The sequence below is a fragment of the Dipodomys spectabilis genome, unplaced genomic scaffold (assembly GCF_019054845.1).
Source record: "Dipodomys spectabilis isolate Male_0828 unplaced genomic scaffold, ASM1905484v1 ptg000096l, whole genome shotgun sequence".
In the NCBI taxonomy this organism is placed as follows: Eukaryota; Metazoa; Chordata; class Mammalia; order Rodentia; family Heteromyidae; genus Dipodomys; species Dipodomys spectabilis.
In genome coordinates this window covers 14,474,857-14,489,876 of record NW_024870773.1, presented here as the reverse complement: position 1 = coordinate 14,489,876, position 15,020 = coordinate 14,474,857, and the positions used below count along the sequence as shown (strand labels likewise).

Genomic DNA, 15,020 nt, shown 5'->3' with positions numbered 1-15,020 from the left:
AAACAAAGACAATCAGGTCAAGAAGCAAGAAAAGCCTGGGGAAATCTCCCCGAACCATCTATGGTCTAACATTCATTGCCTTAGACCAATCAAAGAGCTTCTCTTTTTTCTTTCCCATATCATTTAGGCATTTAGACTAGACCATGGAAAAAGGAAACATCTTGATTTCAGGGTCAGAGAATCCTATAATTTATCCCCAAAATGCCAAGGAAATAGCAATAAGAATCAAGAGCTGTAAGTCAATATAATTAAAGGTAATCAACTCAGCCTGCTTTGGTTTTGGAGGGAAAAACATCCATGGGAACAGACGTTCGAAAATCTATTTGTTTCCCTTTGAAGGTCACTCTCTCCTCTGTCAGTCTTTCCTCTAGCTGTCCCATACCACCATGGGAAAGAACCATTTTCTAGGCTGTGAATGTGGCTCAGTGGGAGAGTATTTGCCTAGCATGCATGAAAGCCTGGGTTCGATTCCTCAGTACCACATGAACAGCAAAGGCTGGAAGTGGCATTGTGGCTCAAGTGATAGAGTGCTAACCCTGCACAAGAGAAGTTCATGGACAGTGCCAGGTCCTGAGTTCAAGCCCCAGGACTAGCAAAAAAAACCACAACAAACAAAAAACCGTTTTCCAACATAAAGAGTAGGGAAACAATAAAACTGAAGACCTGAAGTGCTGATAAAGGACCAACTAGTCACCTTAAGACTCAGAAGTGGGCTGAGAAGGTGGCTCAGTGGTAGAGTGCTTGCCTTGTATGCATGAGGCCCTGGGTTCGATTCCTCAGCACCACATAAGCAGAAAAAAAAGGCCAGAAGTGGCGCTGTGGCTCAAGTGGTAGAGTGCTAGCCTTGAGCTGAAGGGCTGAGGGATAGCACCCAGGCCCAGAGTTCAGGCCCCACGACTAGACCAAAAAAAAAAAAAAAAGATTCAGAAGTTGAGGTACCCCAGACTCAGAGAAGGACAAAAGAAAAGTAGGCCCATAGAGTCTATAGGACCAGAAAATTTCCAGATCCAAAGTTACACGTTGCTGGCAAGACTGAGCCTTTTGTGTTTCTACATCTTGTCACTGCTGAACACTCCAAAGGCCAGGAGAAAGACCTGTCTCCCAGGGAGATTCATAGGCCAATGAATAAAAAGGTTAGTATTTTCTGGAAGGACCTTAACCTCTGGGTCCAGCTTTCCATATATCTCTGCTTCTCTCCTCACCTGTGCCCCACTAAGGATAGAAAACAACTTCGTATCTGTGGCTCCCTGGGACAGTGTTCCCACGCAGCCCAGCATGAGGACTTGCCACCCGTGGCTCCATCAAAGCAGTCACAGTTGGGAAGGGGAGGGAGGGGGACCCACCTGTCCATTTTCTACTCGGTCTAAATCCTCACAGATGCCGTGAACACAGCGCTGTTTAGAGACCCCTTTGCAGTCATCGTATTTGAATTCACACTGCGTCCCGTAAGTCTCCGGCGAGCAGTCACATCTGTTGGGTTGCACAAGAGCATGACATTTGGGATTGTGCTTGAAAGCCAGCACCTGCTGGCCAAATTGCAAGTAAGTGATCTGAACATGGAACCGGGAACCAGCAGTGCAAGTTAACTGCCTAGAGCCCTGGAGGAAAACCATCCTGTTCTGCTCCAAGAGGGGGAAAAAACTGAGCAAACACGTGACTTTCACAAATAAAATGTTAGTGAATGGAGACTTATTATCACACAGGACTACCACACGGGGGTCAGGAACAAGGCAAAGAACCTAAAGGGCCATTGCCTGCCTCCCAAGCTTACAAACGTGAACTTGGTTTTTAGCATCCTGGAAAAAGGAATCATCCTTAATTACACACATTAAGGTATAAGAGCCAAAGCACAGGAAGTAAGTCTGGCTGTTTGAAACACTCAAGGGCTTCACCCTGGGCACAGAACTCACTTTGCCCAGGGATGGCATGTTTGAGTAGCTTCTAAGGAATAGAAGATCAATGGATATGGCTAGAGATGGAGAGGAATCACACGATGAACAGTACCCAAGAATTTGTAGGGAGAGTTGACAGACTTGGCAAATGGAAACACAGGATACCCAGCTAAATGTGAAATTCAGTAAATGCATATTTTGTGCATAATTATGATTGGTATTTATATATTATATACATAATCAATATTTATAATTGCACTATGTACTTTAAAAAACTATCTCACTACTAAATTACATTCCTGAGCATTCCAAAATTGCTTTTTACATGAAGACAAGGTTATAGATGAATAGCAATAAGTCATTAAACCCTAAAGAGCAAGTATCTTCCCTTCTCTTTTTCCATTTTCTTGCTCATATTCTGTTTCTTTTCCTTCTCCTCTCCCTCCTTCTTTCTCTCTTTCTCTCATACACACCCTTATATAAATATTCCAACAGTTTAATTACACTCTTCATAATTACAGAAATTTAGAATATTTCATGTACATACTTGAGCATTGATACAGCTGACTTCATTGATACAAATTTATTTTCACAAATCTGTTAATTTAAAAATCTTAAAAGCACATATTACTATAGTTCTAAGTCTATTTTCCATTTATGAGAGATTTGAGTGTTTGGAAAAACCTATGACATTATAGTTCAGATTTAAGTCCTGAGCAGGTCTGTTAACTGTGCACCTTGGACAATGTGCTGTCTAATACATGGGCATTGTTTTCATAGGCTTCCTCTGGAGAAAGTGCTCAGGAAATTGAGTTTATCTTATCACTGAGCACTTAAATATTGAAAAATGACTTAAGATTTGAGGGAGGACATTCTAGTTCACAAACTTGCAATAAAATCCTCTCTCCTTATCTCTCTTCCTTTCCCTTTACTATTGACACTGGGAAATGAGTGGATGTTAACTAGCTGCAAAGTAGGTTTCTTTCATTTGAATTTACTTATATGAAAAGAAGAAAAATGAGAGAAAAAGCAAGCTAAGTAAACTGTGAGTTTCCTTAATCTAATCTTCAGGCAAAACCGTGCGCGCGTGTGTGTGTGTGTGTGTGTGTGTGTGTGTGTGTGTGTGTGTGTGTGTGTGTGTGTGTGTGTGTGTGTGTGTGTGTGTTTGTAGTGGTCCTATGGCTTGACCGTAAAACCTGAGCCTTTTTTGCTTTGCTTGAGCCACAGCTCCACTTCTGGCTTTTTGGTGGTTAATTGGAGATAAATGTTTCATGAGCGTTCCTGCCCAGACTGGCCTCAAACCACAATCCTCAGATCGCAGCCTCCTGAGTAGCTAGGTTATTAGTGTGGGTCACCGAATCACTGGGACCTGGCCAGGGCAACTATTTTTTTTTTTTTTGTCGGTCATGGGGCTTGAACTCTGGGCCTGGGCGCTGTCCCTCAGCTCTTCAGCTCAAGGCTAGCACTCTACCACTTGAGCTACAGCGCCACTTCCGGTTTTCTGGTGGTTTATTGGAGATAGGAGTCTCACGGTCTCTCCTGCCCTGGCTGGCTTTGAACCGCGATCCTCAGATCTCAGCATCCTGAGTAGCTAGGATTACAGGCGTGAGCCACCAGCGCCCGGCTAGGACACCTATTTTTCACTCCACTGTACAGACATACATCACCTAATGCCATGATGGAATTACTAGTTGCTTGTAAATGGATGAAAATCAAGGTCTATGCTACTTGACACCATCATTTCTATATATTACATCTTCTATCTATGTTCTGAAAGGTTAAGTTAGTGCAAAGACATTGCAGTTATGTCTTTTTAACATGTTACCACGCAGAATATAGCTTCAAGGTAACTTGATGTATCCTTTAAAGAAAAGGTAATTGGGCCTGGGTGCTATCCTTCAGCTCTTCAGCTCTACCTCTTGAGCCACAGCACCATTCTGACTTTTCTGTTTATGTGGTGCTGAGGAATCAAACCCAGGGCCTCCTGCATGCGAGGCAAGCACTCTACCACTGAGCCACCTTCCCAGCCTACTTTTTCTTATTCTTTATATATCAGTCCTGAGGCTTGAACTCAGGGCCTTGCACTCTTGCTTGACTTTTGGGCTCAAGGCTGGTGCTCTACCACTTGAGCAATTTATCTGTACTTCTAGCTTTTTAATGGTTAGAGATAAGATTGCTCTATTTCTTTAAAAATAATTTTTCCCTTGGGCTGGGAAGGTGGCTTAGTGTAGAGTGCTCGCCTTGCATGCATGAGGCCCTGGGTTCGATTCCTCAGCACCACATAAGCAGAAAAAGCCGGAAGTGGGTGCTGTGGCTCAAGTGGTAGAGCGCTAGCCTTGAGCTGAAGAGCTGAGGGACAGCACCCAGGACCAGAGTTCAGGCCCCACGACTGACCAAAATAATAATAATAATAATAATTTTTCCCAAAATCTGACTAATTGCATAATATTTTATCTTTTCAGAGGTCTCTAAAATTATGGATCACTAACTTAATTAAATAAAGACTCCATTTTTCAGGCTGGTAATGTGGCTTAGTTGGTAGAGCACTTGCCTAGCATGTGTGAAGCCCTGAGATCAATTCCTCAGCACCACAAACAGAAAAAAACAGAAGTAGCGCTGTAGCTCCAGTGGTAGAGTGCTAGCCTTGAGTAAAAGAAGCTCAGGGACAGTGCCGAGGCTCTGAATTCAAGCCCCAGGACTGGCAAAAAAAATAATAAATTCCATTTTTCTCCCAAACAAGTTGAGTGAGACTGAAAATAAGTTGAATGAAACTGCAAGGCCTCAAAACCAAAGCTAACTTTACTTACCATGACCATATAATATATTTTTTTCAAGATCCTGATTCAGCAGTTGCTCAAGTTTTCCCTTGGCAAATATGTGTTGGAAGTTCTCCAAAGGTGCTTCTAGCCTCAGTAAGACTACAAATTAATAAGGCTTTACTCTCCAATGATCACTACAACTCAAGATATTGTCAAAATGTTCACTCACTGCATACAGATTCTACAAAGCAGGAATTAATGCTCATGCATATTTCTCTATTTTACTTTATTCCTTGAAAAATCACCACCACCACTTATACTAGGTAATCAACTGGGATTTGTAAGGCTTTGCAAACTACTTCGAATACCAGGAAGAAGAGATTGGATATAAACATTCTCCCACAAATCCAGGAAGGGTAGAGACTAGAAACCAAAATTATTTCTCGAGTCAGCACAAGAAGCACTTCTGTTTAAAAGAGGGGACATGGCACTGTTCTTGAAGGTTGAAGGGCCACTTAGACCTGCAGTTCTCAACAAAGGAAGTATGTGTTTCTGTTTCACTCTCTCATGTAGATGCTTCTAGCAAGGAACACTTAACTCCTGAGATGCAACAAATATTTGTGAATGCTAAAGTTCTTCTTTTTCTTTTCCTCTTTGTAGGCAAGAAAAATGAAGTATGCTGTCTCAATGAGCTCCTCCTACCAGTACATCACTCCATTGCCATGTAGATAACCAAAAAATATTGGTAAGAAAGGAAAATCAGGAGTGAAATCTCATCTCCCCAATATCCCTATATATTGAGAAGGACAGAAAGTATAAGTGCTAGGAGCCATTACATTTATGACTCATATCTCAAATAGCAATTTTTTTTGAGGGGAGTCCGGTCATGGGGCCTGAACTCTGGGCCTGGGCACTGTCCCTCGGCTCTTCAGCTCAAGGCTAGCGCTCTACCACTTGAGCCACAGCACCACTTCCGGCTTTTTGCTTTTTGCTTATGTGGTGCTGAGGAATTGAACCCAGGACCTCAGGCATGCAAGGCAAGTGCTCTACCACTGAGCCACCTTCCCAGCCCCTCAAGTAGTAATTTTTGATAAGTGCTCATTGGCAGAAATCAAGAGTTAATACTTTCAAGGAAATAAAAGATGAATCCAAGAATGAAGATTTATAAAAGCAAAGGGCAGACAGTTCATTTAAACAAGAAGCAAAGTCCTAAAAGCAAAGTCCTTCAAACAGATTAATATCAGTCCCTGTAAAGTTATGACTGGTGCTAGGATTTCAGCTCATATTGTACCAGCCTATGGCACTTTATAACACCATATTCAATATATGATAAGGGCATTAATTTCAGTTTTTCATAGTGACTGAACTATCAATGAGAGGTTTGAGTGAGCTACATTTATAACTTGCAATGTGTTTTTCTGTAATTTTAAAGATCTATCTGATCAAAAGAACAAAAGGATTGTAACTTCTTTTTTGAGAAAATAGTATGTTAATAGAAGACAGAAAGAAAAACAAGATTGGGCTGGGAAGGTGGCTCAGTGGTAGAGTGCTTGCCTTGCATGCCTGAGGACCTGGGTTCGATTCCTCAGCACCACATAAGCAAAAAGAAAAAAGCCGGAAGTGGCGTTGTGGCTCAAGTGGTAGAGCGCTAGCCTTGAGCTGAAGAGCTGAGGGACAGCGCCCAGGCCCAGAGTTCAGGCCCCACGACTGGACCCAAAAAAAAAAGAAAAACAAGATTGCTAAGTGAGGGAAAGTGATGGAGGAAGACTGACAGCAATACAATACATGGTTAGAAATGTCACAGTGAAGCCAGGTGCTGGTGGCTCACGCCTGTAATCCTAGCTACTCAGGAGGCTAAGATCTGAGGATCGAGGTTCAAAGCCAGCTCCGGCAGGAAACTCGGGGAGACTCTTATCTCCAATAAACCACTAGAAAACCGGAAGTGGCACTATGGCTCAAGCGGTAGAGCGCTCACCTTGAGCTAAAGAGCACACAGACAGCGCCCAGGCCCAGAGTTCAAGCCCCAGGAATGACAAAAAAAAAAAAAAAAAAGAAATTAAGAAAGCAGACAAAATAGAGGAAAGACAACATCTAGAGATTTTTAAATGATCTTTAAACGAATTGTACAGGAATAAATTTGACAATGGTCTGCTATGAATTTGTAGACTTGGTTATTAAAGTTATTATGTGGGCCAGCATGACTGATGGCCAACAATCCTGTGGTATAGTAGAACCATGGAGATATTGTGCCATCTAACCCAATGGGTGAGGTAGTAGAATTCTGTGGGCCAGCCACTTGACAAAAATAAATCAGAAGAGAAGATAGAACAGTATGAGGATTATGACTGGGAATTTAGTGGCTAACTGAACAAATGCAATGAAGTTATGTCATTCATTGAGCTTCAGTTCAGTCTTTGATCTAGTTTAAGTTGACATTCTTGCACAGTGATGGATGAAGCTATCCTGACTAACATGATGAGATCTCTAATAAATGGAATGAGCATAACTGCAGGACACTGGCATGGTGGGGGGAGGGCTCTACTCTACGGACACCATCTCATTGGCATGCTCCAACACAGACTCTTCTAGCTAATGCTTCTGTTCATCTTGCATCAAGCTATCCTCAGTCTCTGGGGCAGACACTGGACTTCTTTCTGCTTCTTGGAGATGCTGGAGAAAGGATAGTTTCAACAGGTGATAGTTGTTCATCTGAGCTTTTGTTTATCAACGCAAAAACAGCTATGCATATGTTCAGTGAGAGTCACCTATTTTTCTCCAGGGAGTAGCTACTTTTTCAGGTAATATGAACAGTAACTTGGACATTTTCAAACACCAGATGTCTCAATCCTCAAAAAAGACACCTGATATTTAAAAAAAATAATGATAAAGTTACCTGTAACTCCCCATAGTGTTTATACATGTGGCTCCATTCTGGCAGCCCATGAGTGTTCCCATCACACATTCGTTAACATCATCAGAGCAGTGTGGTCCCTGCAATCACATCAAGAACAGTCAGGTGCCACAGGAAAAGGGGGTTCGGTATGCTTATGGTATTCTAATATATATGTATACACGGACAGTAGGTAAGAGATTGGTAAGCTAAATACAGTAATTGTAATATTAATCGTTGGCTATACTTTTTCCTGGACCTAACAAGCCCTTAAGTAGATCACAGCCACCTGACTTATCTAGCTTATCTACATCATCTTTTTTGGTGGTTGTGGTAGTGGTCATGGGTCTTGAACACAGGGCCTGGGCACTGTCCTTGAGCTTTTGTGTTCAAGGCTCATGCTTCACCACTTTGAGCCATAGCTCAATTTCCAGTTTTCTAATGGTTAATTGGAGATAAATCTCATGGACTTTCCTGCCCAGGCTGGCTTTGAACCATGATCTTCAGATCTCAGCCTCTTTAGTAGCTAGGATTACAGGCATGAGCCACCGGTGCTGACCACAATAATAAATTTTTAAAAAAGATCACAGCCATCAGAAGGAATTCTTACAAAGATGTGTCCTTAATTTCACAATGGTGCTAAGCCTAGGAATACTTATGTATCAGTTTTGTTGTTAAAGTATATACTGGGAGCCTTTTCACCAGAAAGGACAAGAAAATTTCAATATGTTAAGATTCAAGTCGTCCATGCCAATACTAAGGGAGGTAACATTCCCTTCCATGTTGTGATTCAATTAAGTGAACTCTGCCTTAAGATGGCTTTGTATTCAGTGGGTAAAAGAATCAAATGCATCATCATTTGGCATGTAAGGTATATATAATTCTCAGGAGGCCACTGCACATTAGAAACTTCGGACAATCAAATAAGGAAAGCACAGATTCTGTTGCATTCTTGCTTCTCACCAGAGACCACGTGACTCACCTGCCACTGAGGAGGGCAGATACAGAAAAAGGAACCTTTCAGATCCAGGCACGTCCCACCATTCCTGCAGGGATTGCTGCTGCAAACATTTGTGTCCACTGTCTGAAACAAAGACAAGTCAGTGATTGGAGACAATGGCATTTGCCCTGGGCAGTGGTGAAGGGCAGGTTTCAGTCCTGGTGGGCATTGGAGGATTTCATGTTTACTCCTTGTCAGTGAGGGCCTTGCATCTAGAGATGGCCTTGTCAGCTACTCAAGTTCTTCTTCAAATTAACTCTCTTGTGGAAAAGAATAAAATAGGTGTTTCCTACTGCCAATCCTTCCCATACTCCTTGACACTTTCTTTACTAGATTTTTAAACCCTGGATGGAATGAGGTATGGAGAAGAAGGCTTTCCCACCATTCTTTGGGAAAATGTGTCCCATCTGAGAAATATCTGAACAAGATAACAATGAATATCTATTTCTATTGCACTAAGAAAATAAAATGGAAATCTCCTGCTCTTTAATCTATTAGTCTTATCTCTGGTACCTTCAGGTAAGGCTTTGAAATGGAATCGCCTTTTACTGCCAGACTCTTTCTATGGGTCCAGATGACTGAGCTCTTTTCACTGCAAGCTCCTTTGTTTGAAATGTGGCCAGCTAAGATACACTTTCCTCACGTATGCTTACCCGATCGCTTTCAGATCAGAGCTGCACACAGACCTACCTTTGTCTATACAGCCTGGGAGATTTTACCACATGTCAGCTACCTGTTTCGATCTTGTAGGACTTTTAATGGTTTTGAGGGCAGAGGCAAATTCTTTATAGAGAAGACAGGGGGTAAGGCAATGAAGCTGTGACTTTAACTGTAGCCCACTTCTGCTTAAATAGGAATAAAATAATCATCCCATACACACATACTCAGAGGTATGTATATACAATGACTCGCAGAGAAAATTAGTCCATTTTCGTCATTTCACAAATGAATTGAGAGCCAGCAGAGAGTGATAATTATTTTATTGCAAAGTCCATTCTTTCTCAAGTAAGGACAAATATGGAGAATATCTGTGTGGAGGTCTTTTTATGAACTGTTTTTTTCCCCATTGTTCTATTTGTTTAACTTTGTCTAACTTTGAGCTTTGCTCATCAAAAGACACTATTAAGAACATTCACCACAAACTCAATGGAAGTTTGTCTGGGGCACAAAACCGACATTGTCTGCCTAGTGATTCGAAAAGCCAAAGCTTTATGGTGGTTCAGCAGGAAATGAAATCAGCAATCAGGAGGAAGACAATGGGGATTGGCAGAGACTATAGTTAGCCAGATACCCATTTCACTATCCAAAGGCAGAAATTTTCAAGTTCCCATTTGAAAATTATTAATATCTCTTTCTAAAGGAGGCTGGGAGGGAGGAGGACAATCTAAATACTTTGGGCCATGTGCGTCTAATCTTGCTTGACCTTTGGTAGAAACAAGGAAAGAGTGTAAGAGACTGAAAACTGTGACTTGCTCATAGCTGGCTACATTTACTCAACTAGTCCCTAGACACATGAAGGCGAAGGAAGTAACCCACTCTCCAAGTGGCCAAAATGAACGTATTCACCAAACTTAAAGCACAAAACAATAGTAGAGGACAATGACCGAAAACAATGAAAACAAATCAACTGAGCAGAAATCCTTAACTCAAAATTCCCAGAACACCCATTCAAAAATGATAAATAGAGTGAGTATGTTTCTGAGTAGAAAGTTCTAGCTTCAACAACAGCCTTGAAGGGACCAACTACCTACAAAATAGGTAAGAAGCCTAAAATTACATAGTCCTGAATATTCTTTTTTTCTTGGAGACCATCCAAATTTAATTCTCAGCAAATACAGTTTTAAATAAACTTGGAATATACTGTAATACCCCCACAGGCTCCAGAACATAATGTTAGACTGGCTGCAGAGCCAGGATGGACAAACAAGGTATTCCTTGCTAGGTAGACACTCTCTAACACTGAGCCACTTCTAGCCCTATTTTATGCTGGTTAATTTTAAGATATGGTCTTGCTTCCTGTCTTCCTCAGGAACACATCTGAACCTCTATCCATCTGTTTTAGCCATCACTCCGCTGATGAAGGGACAGTCCCACATCATGATGCCCAACTTCTTTTTCCAGTGAGACGGTGCCCCATGGATGGTTTGGCCTATAACTTAGAGCCTCCCAATCTCTGCCTGCCCATGTAGCTTAGAATGACAGGCCCCCATTGAACCCAGCTGTGGGGTAAGAAGGAGTCTGGTAAACTTCTCTGCTGCCTCTGGCTTTGAACCATGATTTGCCCATTCTCAGCTTCCCAAGAAGCTAGGATTGCAGGTATAAACCCCCAACACCCAGCTAAGTCCTTCATATTGATCATTCATCTGCTCTTAAAATAAGATGGCTGGCCTTAACAATGGACTCTTGTATAATCTTCAGTGAACATGTATCTTTTGAGACTTACCTGCTGTAAGCTTCGAAATTTTTCTTCAAGATCCACAAGCTAGCAATGGAGAAGAAAGGGAACCAATTAGCTCATTCAAAGGCATTTTATATGCAGTGCTATACACTTGAAATACTTTTCAAATACCCTCTTCTAAGGACTCCCTTGTTCCTGCTTTCTTTGCCTTCTACTTCCTTATTTCTCTCTCCATCAGGCTCCTGTTTCTTCCTGGTCTCTTCCATTGATTGCCTAGATTTTTTTCGAAGTTTAAAAGAACCCACTGAAAAAAGCCAGGCACCGGTGGCTCACACCTGTAATCCTAGCTACTCAGGAGGCTGAGATCTGAGAATGCGGTTCAAAGCCAGCCTGGGCAGGAAAGTCCGTGAGACTCTTATCTCCAATAAAGCACTAGAAAAATGGAAGTGGCGCTGTGGCTCAAGCAGTAGAGCACTCGCCTTGAGCTGAAGAACAGAGGGACAGGGCCCAAGCCCTGAGTTCAAGCCCCACAACCGACAAAAAAAAAAAACCTACTGATATGCTCATGCGTTGCTATGTTGTCCATGGTGGCTGAGAATTTTCACAAATGGCTATGGGGAATCCTCTTCGCCAAGAAGGCGGCTGTGATGAGGACTTGAACAAGGCAAATCCTTACCGTGACATTCCCTACCTTCTGTCCACTGCCACTTCTGTATCTTCTATTAGAGTTACACCACTTAACAAAAGCCAGTTATTATAATGAGGTATAGAGTGTTGATGGATTCCCTGAAAGACGCTCAACTTGTAAAACTGATTTAAGGAGAACTCATTTGCTCTTAGGATGTATATGTCTGACTTACCTTTGAATGAATCTCATGGATTTCATTAGATATATTTGAATAAAGACCAATTCCATTCCTTTTTATAGCTACAATATCATCTTTGTTTCTCTGGACCTAATTTTAAGAAGAAAATAAGGAAAAGAATAATATTAGTGAGGAAAAAAAAATCATGCACATCTTATAAGAATGTAAAAACTAGGGCTGGGAAGGTGGCTCAGTGGTAGCGTGCTTGCCTTGCATGCTCAAGGCCCTGGGTTCGATTCCTCAGCACCACATAAGCAAAAAGAAAAAAAGCCAGAAGTGGCGCTGTGGCTCAAGTGGTAGAGTGCTAGCCTTGAGCTGAAGAGCTGAGGGACAGTGCCCAGGCAAAGAGTTCAGGCCACATGACCGGACCCAAAAAAAAAAAAAAAAGAATGTAAAAACTGGCTGGGAAGGTGACTCAGTGGTAGAGCGCTTGCCTTGCACACATGAGGCCCTGGGTTTGATTCCTCAACACCACATAAGCAAAAAGGAAAAAGCCGGAAGTGGCGCTGTGGCTCAAGTGGTAGAGTGCTAGCCTTGAGCTGAAGAGCTGAGGGACAGTGCCCAGGCCCAAAGTTCAAACCCTACAACTGACAAAAAAAAGGGTAGGGGGCTTGGTGGGCCAGGACCTGGTGGCTTATGCCTGTAATCCTAGCTACTCAGGAGGATGAGATCTGAGGATCATGTTTCAAAGCCAGCATGGGCATGAGACTCTTATCTCCAATTAACCTTCAGAAAACCAGAAGTGGTAGTGTGGCTCAAAGTGGTATTAGCCCTGAGCAAAAGAGCTCAGGAATGGCACTTAGGTCCCATGACCCCCTCTGCCCCCAAAAAGAAAGAACACTTGGTGGGCTGAGGATGTAGCTCACTTGTAGAATGCTTGCCTAGCAAGGCCCTGGGTTCCATTTCCAGAAACACACACATTCAGGAAGAGGAAGAGAATGAGGGGGAGGAGAAAGAGGGGAAGAGAGAGGAAGAAGAGAAAGGAGGAAAAGATGGAGAAGGGAGGAGGGGAGAAAAAGGAAGAGAGAAAAGAGGAAACCAGGAAGTGGAGTTCTTTGGCTAGGACACTATTTAGGCTTGAAATCACCTCAGCAATGTATTGTGTCAAGCTTTTTAACCGCTTAAATTTGCTTTATAGTACTCTTTAAAATGGAGTAATAATAAAGCCCATTAATACAGGTGCAGTGAGTGTCACATGAAATCAAAGGAAATGGAAGACATTTACCACCAGAGCACATGGCCGTTAGTGTGACAGAGCTGACACCAAGACTGATGTGAACCACGACATAGCAAATGCTGAACACTGAACACACTAGAATAACTGGCCAGTTCTGTTCTGTGATTTAAGTATACTAGGGAATCCTGCACCTTTCCGATTCCTGGCTTCTCCATGTCCCTACTGAATTGAGTCCCACTGGGGCACATTGCCCTGTACCATGTGCCACCCAGCTAGCATTACTCTCTCTATCCATGTGAGACTCAGGTCGTTGACCTTTAGAAGAACTTGTCTCTCTTCTAATTCTCTGCTAAGGATGCAAAGTACAGATGAGCACCAAGCTGTTCAATTAAGTCATAAACATGGAGATATAAAGCATCAAAGCCAGGCACTGGCAGCTCATGCCTATAATCCTAGCTACTCAGAAGGATGAGGTAGGATTGTGGTTCAGAGCCAGCCTGGACAGAAAAGTCCACAAAACTCTTATTTACAATGGACCACCAAAACTCCAGAAGTAGAGCTGGGATTTAGTACTAGAGCACTATCCTTGAACCAAAAAAATAAATAAATAAAATAAAGAGAAGCTCAGGAATAGTGCTTTAGCCTGACTTCAAGCCCCAGAATTGGCATAGGAAAAAACATCAGCATATTTCCACTGTATTACCTGATGGACACATTCACTGAGGTCGTCATCGTTTACTTTAATTTTTCCCAGGGATCCAGTTCTAAATTCAATGTTTTGGGCAGATCCAGTAAGGAACACTAAATTTCCTCTCTCCGCAGTGATTCGAGGCCTATACAATCCAACCAGAGAATGCATCTGGAATTAGCATCTATAGTTTTAAAAGTTTAAACACAGCTTCTCACCGAATACATAGACTATATACAGCTTCACCTTGTGATGGACCCAATCCAATTCTCTCTACTCGTTTTTCATATCTTCCTTGAGACATTTCCCCATGATTACCTCCCAATAATTACAAATATCTCCCAATAGGTACCAATAATTTGTCTATCAGAAAGCAATGGCATAGAACAGAAGCCCATCTGCACAAACAACCCATGCATAGACTTACTGTTGGAGATTAGTGTCTCTTTTTTGTCGGAGATGTTCAATTTCTCCAGCTTCTGCGTCTAATTCAGTAAATATCGACAAAATCACCAAAATCCAAAGAGAAGGTGAGGACATTTTCCCCACCAGCCTCCTTGGTGGTCTGGTGAGAGGCAGGCGGGCAGGAGGCCCCAGCAGTTGATGCCGTCCAGAAAGTCTGGGAAACAACAGGCCAGCCAGGTGTACTTTGACTGGTAGAATAGCTTACAACTTTTCAGGCTTTTCTTCTCCCGCCAAGAAGACAGTGTGACTTTTTTTTTTTTTCCTTCCTGAGGAATGTAAATTATCTTAGATCTTCAGTACTCTTCAACTGGGTAGAAGGTCAAAATCTCTCTTAAGGGACATTCCACTTAATCATTATTTGGCTGACCTTTGATATGGTAACAAGAAGCTTTGAAAACATCCACTATGACAATCCTTGCTTAGGAAGCACTTAACTTGCAACCGTTGGTACTAGGAACAAGGGATAGCTACCTGCAACAAGAGGTTGGGTTTTTACCTTGTACAAAAAAAAAAAAGTCATACCAGATGACAAAATCTGTACAAGACCTAAATCCAAGAATGAAAACTATTAAGTCTCAGAAGAAAAAGTCCTGTTCTCGAGTTAGCGATCATTTCAGAGTTAGTAATCATTTATTGATATCCCAAACACAGAAAACAAAAGAACAAAGCCTAGGGAAAGAAAAGATAACTTATCTACATCTAATTTTGCTTATCTACATAACAATGTAAAAGTTTTGTGTATCAAATACTTTTAACAACAGAGTTTCAGAGTAACTCTGTTGGAGAAAGTATTTGAAAAGCATGTATGTTATGATCCAAAATACACAAATAACTCACATAATTCAGAAACAAACAAAAACACTCAACTGATTATTTTAAAATAAA

The 15,020-nt window shown here is 41.9% G+C and overlaps 1 protein-coding gene across 1 annotated transcript in view; it reads right to left on the bottom strand.

Moving 5' to 3' along the window:
* The window catches only part of Cubn (cubilin), a 233,934-nt gene extending 219,657 nt beyond the window's left edge, over positions 1-14,277 (bottom strand). The window contains exons 1-7 of the mRNA XM_042685932.1: positions 14,098-14,277; positions 13,686-13,815; positions 11,800-11,895; positions 10,985-11,023; positions 8,524-8,625; positions 7,545-7,642; positions 1,344-1,470 (exon numbers count right to left, since the gene is read on the bottom strand). Coding sequence (XP_042541866.1) covers positions 1,344-1,470; positions 7,545-7,642; positions 8,524-8,625; positions 10,985-11,023; positions 11,800-11,895; positions 13,686-13,815; positions 14,098-14,210 — 705 coding nt within the window. The 5' untranslated portion in view covers positions 14,211-14,277. The remainder of the gene's footprint in view (positions 1-1,343; positions 1,471-7,544; positions 7,643-8,523; positions 8,626-10,984; positions 11,024-11,799; positions 11,896-13,685; positions 13,816-14,097) is intronic.
* Between the last annotated feature and the right edge of the window lie 743 nt (positions 14,278-15,020).